At 56.3% G+C, this 18,130-nt stretch overlaps 1 protein-coding gene across 3 annotated transcripts in view; it reads right to left on the bottom strand.

Moving 5' to 3' along the window:
- The window catches only part of SMOC2 (SPARC related modular calcium binding 2), a 184,753-nt gene that overhangs the window by 99,133 nt on the left and 67,490 nt on the right, over positions 1-18,130 (bottom strand). For 2 of the 3 annotated variants that reach the window (XR_010750017.1, XM_066372872.1), the window contains exons 5-7: positions 5,004-5,051; positions 1,654-1,737; positions 376-450 (exon numbers count right to left, since the gene is read on the bottom strand). Coding sequence is in view for 2 of the 3 variants with exons in the window: in XM_066372872.1 (XP_066228969.1) it covers positions 376-450; positions 1,654-1,737; positions 5,004-5,051 (207 nt within the window). In the remaining variant the exon portion in view is untranslated. The remainder of the gene's footprint in view (positions 1-375; positions 451-1,653; positions 1,738-5,003; positions 5,052-18,130) is intronic. The other variant, XM_066372873.1, reaches the window with a different exon arrangement.

The following is an 18,130-nucleotide window of genomic DNA, read 5'->3' as shown; positions in this document are numbered from 1 at the left end:
CTAACGGAGGCCGCGGACAGAACCAGGTCTCCTGAGGCCACGCGTGTCACTACCCAGGTGCACAGCCGCCCGGGACCTGTATGCCCACATCCAAACAGTCGGTTTAAAAGGTCAAGTTCTGTCACACAGATGGGTTTCGCAGCAAACCAACACACAGTTTTGACGCTTTTGAACTAAATCAGTCTAGTGTTTTGACATCTTTGAAATTAGGGCGAAACAACTACTTACTGTCCAATACGTCCATTTTTATCTAAATATCTAAAACTATAGTTCCCCTGACAATTAGCACTTGCACGGCTCATCGGTGACCAAGGAAGAAAGTGCATCCACACTCCACATCAAGAAAACAAAACCGGGGCGGACGGCCCCTCTTACCTGAATTCTTGTTGGTTTTGTTCTGCCGACTTTTAACCTGTTCCGTCCACAGAGTAGGGTAACGTGACGCGATATCTAACAAAGCAGAATAAAATGGTAACTATTTTTAATTCATCGTGAAAGTGCCGAGTCTCTCAAAGCTCTCAGCAGGCAGTCTCAGAGCCAAACACAACAACACAGAAAATAAATACACAGTGTGCATTTAAAAAAAAAAAAAAAAGTAGTTAAAATAACTGTGTGCATGAGGTGAGAAATAATACACATTTTTAAATGTTTAGCCTATTCTTTGTCTTTCTTCAGCTAAATGCATAAATAAAAGTTACTCGAGTCCAGACAGGCACTATGTGATGGAAGTGGGTTTTAGCAAAAGCCCCAATGTCCAAAGACACCCCTGTGTGGTCAAGATGGACGTTCATACAACCTACAGGGTTTTCACACAGTTCAAAGATTCAATGCAAAGTGCAACATGGAAGAGGTCATTTCTGCATAAAACACTTCAGAAACACGTCTCCTTAGGAATAGTGTTTAACGAATATAACTGTGTATTTACAGAGTGGGCCGGTCACACTGTGCGCCGGAGAACCTCACGGCAGCAGACAAGCCGGGTCCAGCCCCCTTGGGTGGTGGCCATGACCTCCGACGAGCCCCTCAGCGCTCTCCCCTGGGAAGGGGCGTGGAGGACCCCTGAGCAGTGTAGCAGGTGCCCACGTGCCACACTGAGGGCCAAGCCAACAGCGCTGGCTGCTCTTGTTGTTGTTTGCAGAGCACAGTGAGGCTGCGCCTGTCCATCTCAGATTTATTTATGATGTGCGGTCCTTAGACTGGGTGTCCAAACCCTGACACCTTTGATCCAACAATCTGCACTACGTCGGCAAATTCCTGATACACGAAAAGCTAAGAATAGGAAAGCTCCCCACCCCCACCCCACTCCCCGCCCGAGAGGAGACTGCACATTCAGTGGACCCGGGAGACACCTCCTGCAGCTGGACCCAGCGTGTCTCGGCCCCGCGTGGCGGAGAACTTGACGTGAGGGGTGTGAGGTGTGAACAGGAGGAACAGCAGCACACACCATCACGCTCTTTTTGAAATATCTACTTGATATGATCCAAACTAGAAGTTCAGGCCACAGATTTTGATTAAAAAGACACCCTGTGTTCTGCTACAGGAGAGCCCGCGGGAGAGTGAGGCTCTCAGGTTGGGCCTGGCCCGTCGCCCCCCCACCCACCCACGGAGGCCCCCAGGACGCCCCGCCCCCATCGACCCTCCCCCCCAGCTCACCTTCTTCGTCCCCTTGAGGCTGAGTGTCCAGTGCCGGGGCTGCGGCATCATCTGAATTCAGAACGGAAAACATTTGCAAGGAGACTACAATCACGAGAGTAAGTTAAGTAAGTGTGCGTGCGGGTGAGGCTACGGTGTGCCAACAGCCCACAGGTTAACGCACACACCACCCCCCAGGACACGCGTGGGGGGACGCCCAGGCTGCCCGCTCGGCACACTGCGCATGCGCCAGGCGTCGCTCTGACCGCAGCCCCGCGGGGGAGGGCCGAGCGCGGTTCCCACCCTGAGCCCGCGTGGGCACCGGCCGAGAGCGTGGGGAGGAAGAGGTGAGCCGCGTGTGAGCCCGGAACCCGCACTGAGCAGGACACAGCCTGAGGGGTCAGCGGGCTCGGAGGCCACAGGCTGCGGGCAGAGGGGCAGGGGCCGCGCGGGTGGGGGGACGCCCTGGCTGTGCCCGTGTCCGGACGGGAAGGGCAGGGACGGAGCAGTCCTGAGTGGAACGGCTGCCCCGTGCGTCTCTGCACACCTGAGGCCCCTCCGTCCACCTCTGCAGCAGGAGGACGCTGGTGAGGGGCGTAGGTGTGGGGCGAGCACGGGCGGGGGCCTGACGGGGCTGAGAGAAGGGAGCAAAGGGAGGGGTTCGCAGAGAGCTTGGGGTCATCTCACTGCCGACACTATTCCCAGTGGTCATCTTGACTCAGTTTAGAAACACCCGGGGTCGCCCTGATCAAGTCTGAGGGTGACAGTGTTGAGCCCTAGCAGGATGACATGGCGCATGAACTTCCGTGTCCTGCTCAGGACACGTGGGCCCGGGGACGCCGTCACAAGGCATTCTGTCAGCCCCGGGTCTTCCCCTGGAGCTTCCTCGCGTGAGAGCCTCCACTACATCGTCACTTCAGGACACAAAGGGGTGGGGATAAGGGCCCACCACCGGCTTCTCTCGTCGACATGCCCTGTGACTTTCCCAGCTATCCGAGGAACACAAACAGAGCTTCCCGTAAGTCCTTTTTGAGGAAAAATCAAAAAGAAGCTTTCAAAAAATCTTCAGCATTGAGCAATCTCTTGAAAACAGTTTACTCTTTGCTAGAATACCAGCAAAATGTAACGTCGTGTATTTGAACTAGCCAGATCTAATATTGAATAGTAACCACCAACTCAGCGTTTTGCTATTGAATAGTTTGTAATCTTCCAAGAAAATAAAAAAGAAGTGGGGTGTGTACTTCAGTTGTAGTTTAAAGTCTTGGAGGAAGATGCTGAGGAGAAGTTTGAGCCTACTGCAAAGTCTTCTGGAATGAGGCGATCAAGTGCACGATTAGGGCGATTTGTCTCCGCAGAGGCCAGCAGCCTGTTCCCCAGTCACTGGGTCCCTGTCACTCTGGAAGCTCACAGGCTAACTAACCATGCCCAGTGGGGAGTGCCACCCAGAGGACGGTGACGTGGGTCCAGGCCTGTCCCATCCCCTGCCCGCAACCCCAGGGGCCCTCCCACCGTCTGCCTGGGCCACCCCTTCTGTCAGCAGGACTCCCCTGGGCCACCACCCATCCTGGTCCATGCTCTGCTCCAACCTGACTCGCCCACTGTGCCCGAGACCTCGGCCTCCCTCCGGGAGGAACCAAAAAACCTGGGGAGCCGTCTGTGCTCCAGCTTCTCGCATGGAGTGTGTTGAACAGCTCGCTTTTGTCTACAGCGGCTTTGTTGCTTCAGATTAGGTGTTTCTTCTCCGCGTCTGCAGACCAAAGGGCTTCAGGAGAAAGCCAGGGCTCTTTCCTGAGATTCGTTTCTGAGCCACAGACCAAGGCCAGTCTCTTTCCTCCGTGGGCTCAGCACGCATCGTGACGGGCAGGATCAGGGAATGCGTCTGGGGGGGTGTTTCCTTCTGACCCCCCCCCCACCCCCCTTCCAGCACTTGATAACTTTTCTACTTTGAACGTTGTCATCTTCCTCTTCCCTAAACAGTGTGACTGTCCCCGGCCCAGAGCTTACGGGCTCCTCCCCAACCATCCGGTCTCGTCCTTGTTCAGTGTCATCTCCTTCTTTTCCAAACGCACACCGGCTCCCAAGCCAGTGCTATGGCCATGCCGCCTGGCACTGTCCCCCACCTAGCAAACGGCAATGCCCCCAGCTGTGGGTTCTGTCCCACACTACACCTGCCTCACATCCACACCCAGTCCACTCAGCGCGCCCCTTTTACAAAGCTACCCCATCGACTGCTCCCCCTCTCCCTCCCTGGGTCCTTGCACTAGGCTGGCATTTGTCCCGTGTCAGCCTGTGTCTCCATCCCAGGAACACACAGAGACAGCATGACCCTGCCAGGTGCCCCCGGGAGCCTCGACACCCGCTGCAGGAAAGTGGGCTGAGCAAAACTCAAGCCTGGGTGGCGCTGGGCCACTTTCCTCTTTCATCGCCGGTTCGTATATAATATATAGCAGAGGTCCCCAAACTACGGCCCGCGGGCCACATGCGGCCCCCTGAGGCCATTTATCTGGCCCCCACCCCACTTCTGGAAGGGGCACCTCTTTCATAGGTGGTCAGTGAGAGGAGCATAGTTCCCATTGAAATACTGGTCAGTTTGTTGATTTAAATTTACTTGTTTGTTATTTTAAATATTGTATTTCTTCCTGTTTTGTTTTGTTTTTACTTTAAAATAAGATATGTGCAGTGTGCATAGGGATTTGTTCATAGTTTTTTTTATAGTCCGGCCCTCCAACAGTCTGAGGGACGGTGACCTGGCCCCCTGTGTAAAAAGTTGGGGGACCCCTGGTGTAGAGCCTACTTCGGCAAGAACAGTGCCCGGGACGCTGGTGCTGGAACATCGCTATTATTTCATCTTGAAAATAGGCCCTGACCTGACAGGGCTGTGAGGCAGCAGCCCACAAGGCGGAAGGGACATCACGGGGGGGTTTCAAGAGGGAGGGGCTGACTGTGCCGCCTGGCTCTGTCGGGACCGGTCCAGAGGCTGTGACCGTCACAGCTGCTTCCGGGGAAGAGGTGCGAGTCCCCTGTGGCCCTCGACCCCTGCTGTGTCACAGCCAAAACCCCCACCGGGTCCTCTCCGCAGGTGCCCTCAGGAAGGGCACCTAAGGACACCTGTAGGTGGTCCCGCCACAAGCCCAGGCAGAGGAGCCCCGACCTGGGGCACACGTGGGCAGGTCACACGCCCAGCACCGCAGGGCACCTGGCCACCCTGCAGCCTGACCACGCGCGTGTGGAATGGATGAATATGGAACACCCTGTTCGGCTCTCGTGATCATCACGAGTCCACCTCAGACTCTACGTGGAGGAGGCACTGGGAGGCCGGGGTTGGATCGGGCGGAACGCAGCATGGCGGAAGTCCACTTCCAGATAGCTACCTGTTTTTCCTGTGCCTTCCCGCTGAGGTAACTTCTCATTTATGGAACCTGGAAGGGAAAAGAGGGGCTGAGGTTATTCTCTGGCTCTCAAACAGTCGTCATCGTCCCAGAAAGTGTTTGATCCTGCTTTGGATGGACACATGGCGCTCTGTCACTTTCTGGTCAAATATGCAAGCTACCCAGCGGGCCGAGCAGGCACGGTCGTCTGAAATCACGGGTCCTAAAGCAGGAAACCTAACGTCAGCTCCTCCTCTGGTGCCGTCTCAGTGCCCACGGACGTGAGACCCTCTCTGCAGAACACACCACAGTTTCTTTGTCAGAAAAAAGGGTGTCATAATAGTGGTACATCACCATGTCGGGGTAGTAAAACTTTTTTTAATTTTTTCAATGATTTCAGAGAGAGAGAGAGAGAGAGAGAGAGAGAGAAGCATGAACTCATTGTTCCACTTAGTTGTTCCATTTAGTTGTGTGTTCCTTGGTTACCTCTCGTACGTGCCTTGACCAGGGAGCGAACCCACAACTTCAATGCACCAGAATGACGTTCTATCCACTGAACCACCAGGCCAGGGCCAAAATGAATTTTTTTTCTTTTTATTCAGTGAGAGGATGGGGAGTCAGAGACAGACTCCCACATGTGCCCCAACTGAGATCCAACCGGCAAGTCCTCTGGGGGGGGGGGAGGTGTTCTGCCCATCTGCAGCGTTGCTCCATTGCTCAGCAACCAAGCTATTTTATCACCTGAAGTGGAGGCCATGAAGCCATCCTCAGTGCCCGGGGCCAACTAGCCATCAAGCCATGGCTGCAGGAGGGGAAGAAAGAGAGAGAGAAAGGAGAGGGGGAAGGGTAGAGAAATAAATGGGTGCTTCTCCTGTGTGCCCTGACTGGGGGATCGAAGACTTCCACACACTGGGCCAACGCTCTACCACTGAGCCAACTGGCCAGTGACCAAAATGAATTAAATTAAAAAAAATTTTTTAATAAAAATTATGCAACTAAAGATAAGTAAAAGCCTGGTCCCAGCTGGATCCCAACTGACAGTAAAGAAAGCTGTGGGACCGCCTCTCACAGAGGACGGGAAACAGACTGAGGCCGGCGGGGGTCAGACTGGCTCTGGTAGGGCTCACAGGACGCTGAGATCCGTGTGACGGACAGGAGGCCTGTTCTTCCCTCCCCATAGATTGAACTGCTATAGGCACCAACATTTCTGTTTTCCTCATTCTAATTACACATACTCAAAGAAATTAAAAAGAAAAAAATCTGTTCAAAATTACTTCAGAGCACATCTGCCAACTTGGTTCAGAATATTCCATTCAGGGTTCATTCAGAATTTCCACGGTCAAATGCTAGGTCATCCTTGTTAGCAAAGGCATCTCATGAAATGGAACTCGAAACTCATGGTTTATTTCTCCAATCTGGATTGTGACCTTCAGATACAGGCCGACATTTATAGTAACAATTTATGGTAACAATAGGCGCTTGATATTTGGAGAATGTTTACCCCGTTTCTTGGACATATAACAGCACTTTAATAGGGCACATACAAGCCTTCATAGATAAGGATTCCTGAGGGACAAAGAAGATATCACCTTGACCTCCAGGCTGCCACCCATGCTCGCAAACACCGACGGAAATCTCAGTACGGGGACGCGTCCTCGTACACAGCCCAAACTTGGAGCGCGGGTTTACTCAGAGGAACACAACGCACCCAATCCTAGAGCCCCCTCTCGGTCAGCACAGGTGGGAGAGGGGGACTCGCCCGCCCACGCGCACAGGTGGGAGACGGGGACTCGCCCGCCCACGCGCACAGGTGGGAGACAGGGGACTCGCCCGCCCACGCCCACGCGCCCCCCGCCCCTGTGTCTGTGAAGTTGCGTTAGGACGGAATGTGCCTTTGGGAACATAGTTTTGCCAGGGGACAGACAGGACCGTGACAGTCTGCCGTGGGCGTCTGCCGAGAGCCCTGGTGACTCCCCAGCTGCAGCTGCCACCACTGGGTGAGGTGCTGCAGGTCTCTGGGCATCAAAACCCAGGCTTTAGCTCCTGGTACGAGTCCCCGGGGTAACAGAACAGGCCTCCCTGTGTGGCCTCTGCACAGAGCTTCCGGGACTGACCCCGTTTCTCTCTCTCATACCCACTCCTTACAAATCTGGACGTCTCAAGAGCTTAGCTTTCTTAGTCATCAGTTTATTTTTCTCATGTGTTTCGGCCTTGAGTCAAAAAGAAATGCTTCCTACTTCGGGCTGAAAATCATAATACTCTGGTAATATTCCTGAATATAACTACGTAGGCTTTAATATTCTGAGCTAAATGTAAATACTCTAAATAATCATTATACGTGCCCCCCCCCAGAGAGCTTCTGAATTAAGGTAATATGATACGATGTAAGGACAGGAAGTCCAAAGGGTGGTGCACAGACTGACTAGAGGCTCAGGTCCTCAGACGACACTTAGAAAATTTCTGTTCTCTCTGGTCAGTCAACACTCAGCATCTTCACCAGCCTCTCTAAATTCAGTGGGTGCTTATGTGAACACATCCACACAAAAGAAGTTCCATCCTGTCCGTACTACGTCAGAAATCATCTAAAACCAGACCCTCTGTGACTCCAACATTAGAGGAGGCCCCCACAGGGCACCGGCTTCCTCTTCCAACAGCCTCTGCCCAAGAAGATGTCCCCAAACTCCGTGCCCGGCACCCCCGTCCCCAAGGACGCAGACGCGGCTAAAACCACTCTCCACATGACCGAGCAGCAGTGTGACCCAGGACCCGTGCCCGGAGCCCGACAGCGCCCCTGGTGTCTTCCCACGCTCCCGGAGACCAGGGTCCTGAGCACCCCCGGAGTCGGGAGCAGCTGGGATTCCAGGATGTGGGGGCAGAAAGGGGCCTGGAAACAAGGGGTCTTGGAAGCCACGCCCACACGGGCTGGCTGGCTCGATGGTCAGGCCTGACCTCTGTTCAGACGCGAGGACTCTGCTCAACGCTGCTCCCCAGCCCGGGTCCCAAGGACCCTGACTGCCCTGCGCTCGTGAGGGCTCTCCACTTACATGCTATTTTTAAAGGGCAGTCTTCTTAGCAATTAGGGCCTGCTTTTTTGGTGGAGGAAACCACAGAAACACCATGTGAGGGGAGCGTCTGTGGTTTAAGGGAGGAGTAAGGAGCTACTGAGTCGTGTAGCTCTGAGCGCTTGGGTCAAGTCCAGTCCCGCTCAGCAAGGCGCGGAGCCAAGCCGCCCGGAGCAGCGGGCAGGGTCTGAGCACAGAGCTGGAGGTCTGAGACAAGCCCCGCTCACCAGTCCTGAAGGCTGTGACACCAACAGGGACAGGGAGCTGTGCGCTGTGCCCGCAGGCGGAGGGCCCGGGGCGGTGAGGTCATCTCCCCGCCGGGAGCGCCTGTGAGCTCCAGCCAATCACTCCTGCATGGCAGGACCTGGCCCGAGATTTATCCCTTTCTGGAAGTCTCGTGGCCAAGGGCAGGCTCACCACATCACTTCAGGCTCTGCTTCAGAAAAGAAAGAGAGAGAGAGAGAGAGAGGGAGAGAGAAGACGTGAAACAGCCCAGAGGGACAGAGAGGGCTGCAGACAGGCACCGCTGGGCTGTCCCTCTGAGCACCCCGGTCGGCACTGGGTCTCTCAGAGCAGAAGCCCCAAGATGCCCTGTCCTTGACCACCGGTCCCCTTGTCCTCCCCAGAAAGGACTTCTGGGCCTGTCTCGTGAGCCATGTGGCTCCAACGCCATCTGCGCAGCCTCCCCGGCCGGCTGGACCCACCCACCCCACACTGCGCTCTTTCCTTCTGTCCACACCGGCCAGCGCCCAAGTCTGGGGGGCTCGCCATCCTCAGGACGAGAGGAGCTGCTTCTCGGAACGGGCTGGTCTAGTGTGGAACCAGCTCCACGGCGGTGCCGGTGAGGCCGAGTAAGACACTTAAACACCCTGTGGCTCCTGAAGTCACAGCGTACAGAACTGCCCGTGGCGCGTGGGGTGGGGCATCGCCGCCACCCGCGGCGTCACATGTGGTGGATGTGGAGTGTCCTGTTACACGAGCGCGGGGTGCAGCATCTGTTCAGGTCCCCACAGCCTCACTGGCACCACGTGGACCTGGTTCCGCACCAGACCAGCCCATTCCAAGAAGCAGCTCCTCTCGTCCTGAAGACGTCTTAACTTCTTTTATAGCCTTATTACACATTAGAAAATGCGAGAGAAATGCCACTTGTGGAATAGGTGTGGGAAAGAACAGTATACAGACTCCTGAAGTAACGAAAAATTCAATTATGAACTGGCCACCAGGTTAAATGTGTAACAAAGTACAACGACAGAGAACACAGTAATAAAAATGCAAGTATTAGACTCCAGAAAGTACTCTTTTTCTCATGAGCGTTTTTCCCAAAAAGGAAAAGCAGTAACACCGGAATACTGTTCATCAAGTAGTTGAATGATGCACAAATGAGCCAAAATTAAGAAGAAACAAAGAGAAACAGCAGGAACAGTGGCCCTAGCTGGGTCTCGGCACAGACACGCCCGGCCATCCCCTCGGAGACACTCTGTGTCCACGTCCGCGTAGAACCTCTGGCTCCCGCTGTGGCTGTCAGAGGACGTCCTCAGCGGTCCACAGACGGACCCCAGACAGGCTCTGAGGTCGCCGTGAGCGTCCTTACCAGGCCTGGCGTTCTCCTCACTGAACACCGGGCTTAGTTCTTCAAGCACAGTGTCCTTCCAGCGCCTTCAGAAATTCCCACCGGCTGCAACTGTTACTGGGAACTTTCCACAGCCTCTGGTGACTGATCAAGTAACACTTTTATCCCATCACGGATATAAAGTAGCTTTCTTTAGTGCTTCCGAAGTGGCCCTCACAGTCTGTGTTAGAGGATGGCACGTGTTCTGTTTTTCTCTAAAAGTATCGCCCCTCAGTCCCATCTATCCGAGGAGGATGCAGAGGAAGTGTCCGTCTGCAGCTGCAGGTGGTACGAGGTTAGGGTAGGCAGTGAGACAGCTGCCCACGGCAGGGGCTACAGGAACTCTCGGGAAGATGGTAAGACCACCCCCGACCGAACTGATGACCTAACAGCGGCAAAGACCAGCTCAGTCCAAATGGTGACTACTCTCACCAAACAGTCACCACTGGCCTCAATACATGCTCACTGTCATCCTTAGTGTGCAGACAACCCACCCACAGACACACACACACACACACACACACACACACGTTTTCCCGACACCCACAAACTTACAATAAAGTTTAACTTACAAAATTGGGCTCAGTATGAGATTAACAGCGACTAATAAAGTAGAGCGAGTATAACTACACACAGTGATGAACGTCACGTGAACGTGCTCTCTGTCTGTCAGAACATCTCCCTGTCCATGCGATGGCTGGGACAGGCTGGCTGCGGGGACCAGAGCGGGGGAAAGGGACAGTGTGAGTGGGGGACCACGGCCCCGGAGCTGGGCCACCAGAGCTGACCTCGCACCGTGCTCTCATCGTCCGGATGAGAAGCGGCTCCTGCCCTGTCCGTCTCCTGGCCACCAGCCATCCACACACCTATTGTCACAGCTTCCCCTCAGGAAGAGGCTTCCCAGCCGGAAGCAGGGAGCGCTCAGAGGGAAAACGAAGCACGTCCCTCTGATCTGCAAGGTTCCTGACGTGAGCAAAACAGCTTTCAGTTTGCCTTCTGATGGTTTCCGTAAAGAAACACGTGAGAGAGGTCAGAGCTGACCGCAGCTCCGCGGCCAATCTCAGCGTCCGGGAATGTCAGTTGTTCTAGCTGTGTTCACGTTCCTCAGCCTCACAGGTCTTTGCTGAGCGCCAGGGAAACGCATTCGTGAAAAAATAAAAAGTAAATAAATAAGCTTCTCTTTGTCAAGTTAAAATTTGGATACTTCCAGAAACAGGGAGTTTCCACCATTTCCGGCGGAGGCCAAGAAAGTGGGAGGCGTCGCGGGGAAACACGGGGTTCTCGGGGAGATGCAGGGTCTGCGGGGAAACATGGGGTCCCCGGGGAGACATGGGGTCCCCGGGGAGACGCGGGGTTCACGGGGAGATGCGGGGTTCACGGGGAGACGCGGGGTTCACGGGGAAACACGGGGTTCACGGGGAGACACGGGGTTCACAGGGAAATGCGGAGTTCTCAGGGAGACGCGAGGTTCTCAGGGAGACGCGGGGTTCACAGGGAAATGCAGGGTTCACAGGGAAATGCGGGGTTCTCAGGAGACGCGGGGGTTCTCGGGAGACGCAGGGTCCACAGGGAAACACAGGGTCCCGGGGAGATACGGGGTTCACAGGGAGATGTGGGGGCCACAGGGAAGTTGCCATAACCCTTCTGCCGCCAGGCTCTTGGCTCCATCATTGACCCCTGGGCCTTCCCAGAGCCTACGTTTACCAACGGGGTGCACAGGAGACAAGCGAACCCCTGGACAGGAACGCGGACGCCCTGCGCCCACTGCGGGCACCTCAGAGCCGTGGGCAGCATCCGTCGCAGCCCGATCCCTGCTGGGGCTGTGACACCTGCCAGAGGAGAAAACGAGACAAACGGCCACGTCCTCCCTGCGCCGTGAGCCGTCGGCGTGGCGCTCCGCTGAGCAAGCTCGCCACCCTTCCCGTCATGTCTTCCTGCACTTGACCTCGGTCTAGAACGGGGAGGTGGCGCCAGCGTGGGGCAGGCACATCGTGCGGCCTCGGCCCCCAGCCTGCGGGACGGGCCCCTCCCTCTCCGTCACCCCGAGTCTGCAGCGGACTTCAGACACGTGCCTCGGGCGGAGCCTTCCGCGGGAGCCTGGGCTATTGTAACAGCAGGCATTCTTGCACGTAGGTTCAGCTTACGGCATCTTAACGGGCTTTGTGCTCCTGCCAGGAACCAGCTCCCGGCCAGGGCACGGGTTACAGAGGGAGATGAGATTAAAACCCTGGAGCTATTCCCAAACCACAGAGAAAGGGCCACTTCAGGAATCCTCCTGCAGAAAAGTCCTTTGTGTCTAAGCTCTCCCGGCCCCCAGCAGCGCTTGTCTGCAAGTCTTTAAAAAACGAAGAAAAAAAGAGAAAATCCCCACGAAAAACCAACCAGCTGTGAGCGGGAGGAGGCAGCTGACTGGCCTGACTGGCGCAAAGGTCCCGCGCCCCCTTCACCGCTGTACCACCTCCCCCTGCAAGAGGGGACCTGGGGACAAAGCCCACATGCCCCCCGGGCCTCAGCCAGCAAGGCGCAGGTCCCCGCCTGAGCTCAGAACGCCCGCTCTCCACAGGCAGCAGGGCTGCGTCTGCACGGAGCTCAGAGGGCAGGGGTTTGGTCCCAAGTGCCTGTCCTGGCAGGACCTGGTTGCCATGGACACCCCCTCCCGGGGTGCCACCCACAGCTCTGTGACATCCTTGTTTACCTTCACAGCAGAGTTGGAAGCAAATGCATGTTGGAGAAAAGTGAGGCGCAGGCCACCCTCGGGATAAACAGGGCCCTCTTCCTCCGCCCAGCCAACTTATCCCTGCTTGTGGGGAACCGTCTCCCCAGGAGGCCCCCCAGATCCTCCTGTCTCCACGTGCCCCTGGCACTGCCCGTGACGGCAGACCCACGATGTGTGTGCCCGCATGGCATCCTGGACCGTGAGCACCTTGCCTGCCGAACACGCCACGCTGCCCGTGAATGAGTCCATCCCAGCACAGGGCGAGTGCGTTTCCTGGGGGGAAGGTAAAGCCTGGGGTTCCTCTGAGCACTGGGCGAGCGGGACCCGGACACTATTGCTCACTAACACAGATTCTGACGGCCTGTGAGAGCCCTCACTGTGTGTGTGTGTGTGATTCCATACTAGCAAGCAGGTGTGCACAGGGCTAAGGGGTTGGGTGTGACCCCAACATCTCCTTGCCCTGACGCTCTCTGCACTCACAGGGGAGCCCCGCCATTCAGCAGTGACAGTGGCCCCAGAAAGACAAGGCAGAGCACTCATTAGTGTAAAGGTCAAAGGTCCATGCTGATTATTCATTATCTCCTGACTGATGGTGGTCAGGAAGCGGGCTGCCTCAGTTAGAGTTTATTCAAGTGGGTGGAGGTTTTCAGACTGAAGGACAGCTCACGTGGGGGTGAGGGGCCATGTCATCACTTCTTGTCCTTAGAGCACCTGCTGGGCCTGGACAAAACGGCCAGCTGGCCACGGTCTCAGGGCCAGGGTCACATGTCCTAACTCGCTGCCACCTGTACAAGGGTTCAAGGCCCAAGGGTTTACATGGTGTCTGGGGGACTGTGGGTGATAGGTTCAAGTCCTGGCTCGCTCACTTCGAGCACAGAGGCCTCAGGAAGAATTCTCGCCTACAGAGCAGGAGGTAACACCTTCGCCCAGGCTGCCGTGACACCCAACACCGGGACGGCCCCGCGGATGTCAGCGACGTCACCCACACGTGCACTTGGGCACCTAGCCTGCTCTCTCCGTGGGTTAGACCTCAGTGCCGGCGGACTTTCACGCTGGTCCTCCCCAAACCACTTTCCCACTCGTCCACCCCCTGCAGCCAAGGTGCAGCCTCAACCCGCCTCTGCCCTCCCCTCCGCCAGAACCCTCAGGGAAGGTGTCGGTCCCTGCGCAGCCTCAGACATCAGCGCGTCACCTCTGCTGGTAGAACTGCGTCTTTACCTTTTGAAATGTGTGAACTGTTGCCCTCATCCCTAAATCATGCCAGCACCAACGCACGGCACGGTGAGCCACCAGACACAGGCCGGGACCGCGTCCACACACGCCAGCCACGCCACCGTCTGCACAGCCACCGCCATCCTGGCTGTGTGACTGCCTCCGTCTGCGCGGCTCTCCACCCAGGGGGCTTCACGGGCGAGGTGAGTGTATCCGTGTTTGAATTTTAAGTGGGCTCACGGTTCTGTGATTCAGTCCTTCTGCTAGGACCCCGCTGGAGCCACCTGTCCCTGTCACCAAGCGCCTCTTCCTTTCTGCTTAGTTCTCCACAGTGTGAACCGAGCAAACCACGTGTCCTATCCAGTCCAATGCAGGGACGCCGCCACCTGTCGCAGAACCTGGTCACTGCCCAAACGCTCCTGCACACGTCCCTGGTGCACGCGTCCCCTAGTGCACACACCCCCTGGTGCACGCGTCCCCTGGTGCACCCGTCCCCTGGTGCACGCGTCTCCTGGTGCACGCATCCCCTGGTGCACACACCCCCTGGTGCACGCGTCCCCTGGTGCACCCGTCCCCTGGTGCACGCGTCCCCTGGTGCACGCGTCCCCTGGTGCACCCGTCCCCTGGTGCACCCGTCCCCTGGTGCACGCGTCCCCTGGTGCACACACCCCCTGGTGCACGCGTCCCCTGGTGCACCCGTCCCCTGGTGCACGCGTCCCCTGGTGCACGCGTCCCCTGGTGCACCTGTCCCCTGGTGCCCGAGTCCCCTGGTGCCCGCGTCCCCTGGTGCACCCGTCCCCTGGTGCCCGCGTCCCCTGGTGCCCGCGTCCCCTGGTGCACGCGCCCCTGGTGCCCGCGTCCCCTGGTGCACGCCCCCTGGTGCACCCGTCCCCTGGTGCACACACCCCCTGGTGCACACGTCCTGGTGCACGCGTCCCCTGGTGCACGCGTCCCCTGGTGAGCTGGGCCCTGTTCCTCCTTGTGGGACAAGATGGGCTCGCATGGTGGCCCCAGCAGCCTGGGGTGGCTCTGAGCCACGTCCTCACCAGCGTGGCCTAGCCTGGGTGTCCCCACTATGTGGGGGCAGGGGGTCCCTGGCGGGGTGGTCTGCATGTCCCCGGCACTGAGGAGCCTACCTTCCCTGGCCTTGAGCATTTCCTCACTTACCAAACGCCGCCTGCTCCACACCTCCAACCTCTTCCCTCCCAGACTGCCTGCAGGTGCGTCTGCCAGGGCTCTTCCTCTCCGTGAGACGAGTGCCTGATTTGATTGTCAGCACCCCCGTTCCAGAAGCTTCAGCTCCAAGGACGTCTGTCTGAGTGAACCTCCACACCAGATAAAGCCAGGCCACCTCCTTTGTTTACAGAGATCTTGGCTGATTCAGTAACTGACCATCTGGGCCACTTGGATTTTTTTCTCCCTGTGCTTTAAATTCCTGCTTTTAATGCTTTAAATTCAGCCATAAAAACCGAGCCTGTGAAGCCCTCGCCGCCCCTGCCCCCATCACCCCTACTAAAGCAGAATCCAGGCCCACATGCTCTCTCCCCCAACCTCGCTGTGTGGCCCCAGGTGTGCGGTGGAATTTCCAGGCGTACGAGCAACAAACCGACTTCTTCTCAAAGCTCCCCCAGGGGAATAGCTGAGGGTGTCTCACAAGGGCCGGTCCAGCCGTAGCTCTGGTCACTGGGGGACTGAGAACGTCATCTCATCATCTCATCATCTCATCATCTCATCATGCTCATGGCTCAATGGGAATGTGGGTGTTTGGATAAACGGCTTACGACTGCGTCCTTGTGACTCATTGTGAATTAGGAAATCCTGCCCTTTGGAAGGTGTTTCTGGGAGCAGGGAGGAGGTGGTGGGTCGGGGTTCAGGCCAGAGCTCCCCTCCATCCACGGAGACCCTGACCATACACCAGTGTCGGTGCCCTCCCACAGGGCCGGCCTGCCTCTGGGCGTCTGTGTGGTGTCCTCACCACTAACACGCAGGTACACACGCTAAGCGGCAGTCACTGTTTACGGCTACATTGGCAATCTCTTCTGATTTTCAGAGGGTAGGCTTGGTACAGACTCCAGTGACGTTGACAGAGATTCCATTAACCGGAGGGAAGCCCGCCCACCCTGCACGGACAGTGGACGGCGCCCACGGCCCGAGTGAGCACCAGCGCACTGACCAGTGAGGCACGCCCACCCTGCACGGACGGTGGACGGCGCCCACAGCCCGAGTGAGCACCAGCGCACTGACCAGTGAGGCACGCCCACCCTGCACGGACAGTGGACGGCGCCCACGGCCCGAGTGAGCACCAGCGCACTGACCAGTGAGGCACGCCCACCCTGCACGGACGGTGGACGGCACCCACGAGCCCAGGGAGCACCAGCGCACTGACCAGTGAGGCACGCCCACCCTGCACGGACGGTGGACGGCGCCCACGAGCCCAGGGAGCACCAGCGCACTGACCAGTGAGGCACGCCCACCCTGCACGGACGGTGGACGGCGCCCACGGCCCGAGTGAGCACCAGCGCACTGACCAGTGCTGGCTGTGGGCGCCGGGCACAGCGCCCTCTGCAGGCAGACAGCTCAGACGAGTGCGACAGTGTCCCTCACCACAGCCTCCTGCAGAGGGGGTCCCACCGCCCTGCTTCTCTGGGGCATTTCTGAGGTGGCGTCTACGTCACGCGTCAGGGGCGAAGTGAAGTGACCTTGCACAAAAGTCTGTCACGAGTCCTCCGTGCACATGTGTGTGACTGCACACTCATCCTCCCAAGACTGGCCCTTACACTTCAAAGTTTTCCCGACAGTTTGCCACCAATTCTACAGGTTTCATGGGAGCTCTTAACGCCAGCACCTGCTCTCCACGCACACGTTTTTGCTGAATAATTGCCTGAATTTGGGGAGTCACAGAATTTTTCCATAGGTCTGAGGGCGGTATGGAGTTTTCTAGCACCAGCAGGTGTCAGATGACCGGGGCCAAGCCAACACGCAGGCCACAGTGACAGAACCATGCCCCAGAGGTGCACGAGTGCGCGTGCACACACAGGACAGGCTCCGAGGAGCACCCACCCAGTCCGCACGGCAACTGTGAACCTGAAACCACCGTCTCTGGCTCCTCCCAGTAGCCTCCCACCCTGTGAGCCAGACTTTTAAGTAAAAGCACAGAATACTTTTCCTTCCCACACCCACACCCATCACTTGGACCAAAAGAATCCAGAGGAGCAGTGGAAAAAAAAAATGGGGCATTTCTATACAGTAAAATGTTACTGATACCCGGGGAAAAGATGTGAGGCCCTGGCCGGTTGGCTCAGTGGTAGAGCGTCGGCCTGGCGTGCAGGAGTCCCGGGTTTGATTCCCGGCCAGGGCACACAGGAGAAGCGCCCATCTGCTTCTCCACCCCTCCCCCTCTCCTTCCTCTCTGTCTCTCTCTTCCCCTCCCGTAGCCAAGGCTCCATGGGAGCAAAGATGGCCCGGGCGCTGGGGATGGCTCCTTGGCCTCTGCCTCAGGCGCTAGAATGGCTCTGGTTGCAACAGAGCAACACCCCAGATGGGCAGAGCATCGCCCCCTGGTGGGCATGCCGGGTGGATCCGGTCGGGCGCATGTGGGAGTCTGTCTCTCTGCCTCCCTGTTTCCAACTTCAGAAAAATACAAAAAGAAACTGAATGCACAGCACAGTGGTGTGATTCCAAAAGCAAAGTACTATTTGGCAAATGTAAGAAATTTGGCCAATTTTGCACATGGTTTTCTAGGACAATTCTTTGGGAACTGGTCCGTCTTTCAAACGGTATCACTAAAATCACAGAAATGGCCGTCGGTCCATCTTCCCCTCTGTGAAGGGAGTCTAGACTGGACAGACAGCTTCGTGGACGGGGGAAGTTAGCAGGTGAACATGTCTTTCAGACTAAGTATGTTATTTTTTTCCTTTTCTTCATTTACTCCATGAGTTTGTAAAAGAGTTATTAGGTGCAATGTTAGCTCACTGAAAATATTTTTTCAGCAATTTTTAGGTCTTGGGTGACAAAACTGTTTATAAAAATAAATGTATTTTCATTCCACATTATGCACACCCCCTAGCTTTCAAGTGATGAGCAGTCACTGGAAATATTACGTTTCATGTTCCTGTTACTACGACATCGTCGGTCTGGGGTGGGGCAGGGCGGGGGGTGTCTGTCCTGGTGGTGGCTCCTGCTGCCAATGTCCGAACTGGGGACAGAATTTCTAATTATGGCAGGCCTGCCCTCCAAACAGAAGATAAGTCTAAAAGGAAACTTCCAACGCAAACAGTTCAATCATTTACAAAAAATAAAATCACGAAGAGGTTTTGTGCTTTATAATTCGTCCATAAAGATACATTCTGCCTATTTCTGTAAATACAATCTGGATGTGTAGACCATGAAATTTTTTAACGGATGATCTGATTGGTCTCTCCAAACAATCAAGACTCAAGGCTTCAGATCATTTTCAAATAAAAATGACCTGAATCATTTATAAAGTTTTTGGTAAAATATTAACGGGAAACAGCCGGTTTCATAGGTTCTT

Source organism: Saccopteryx leptura, chromosome 3 (genome assembly GCF_036850995.1).
Source record: "Saccopteryx leptura isolate mSacLep1 chromosome 3, mSacLep1_pri_phased_curated, whole genome shotgun sequence".
NCBI lineage: Eukaryota > Metazoa > Chordata > Mammalia > Chiroptera > Emballonuridae > Saccopteryx > Saccopteryx leptura.
Note: the sequence above shows the minus strand (reverse complement) of the source record. Positions and strands in the feature narration are given on the sequence as shown.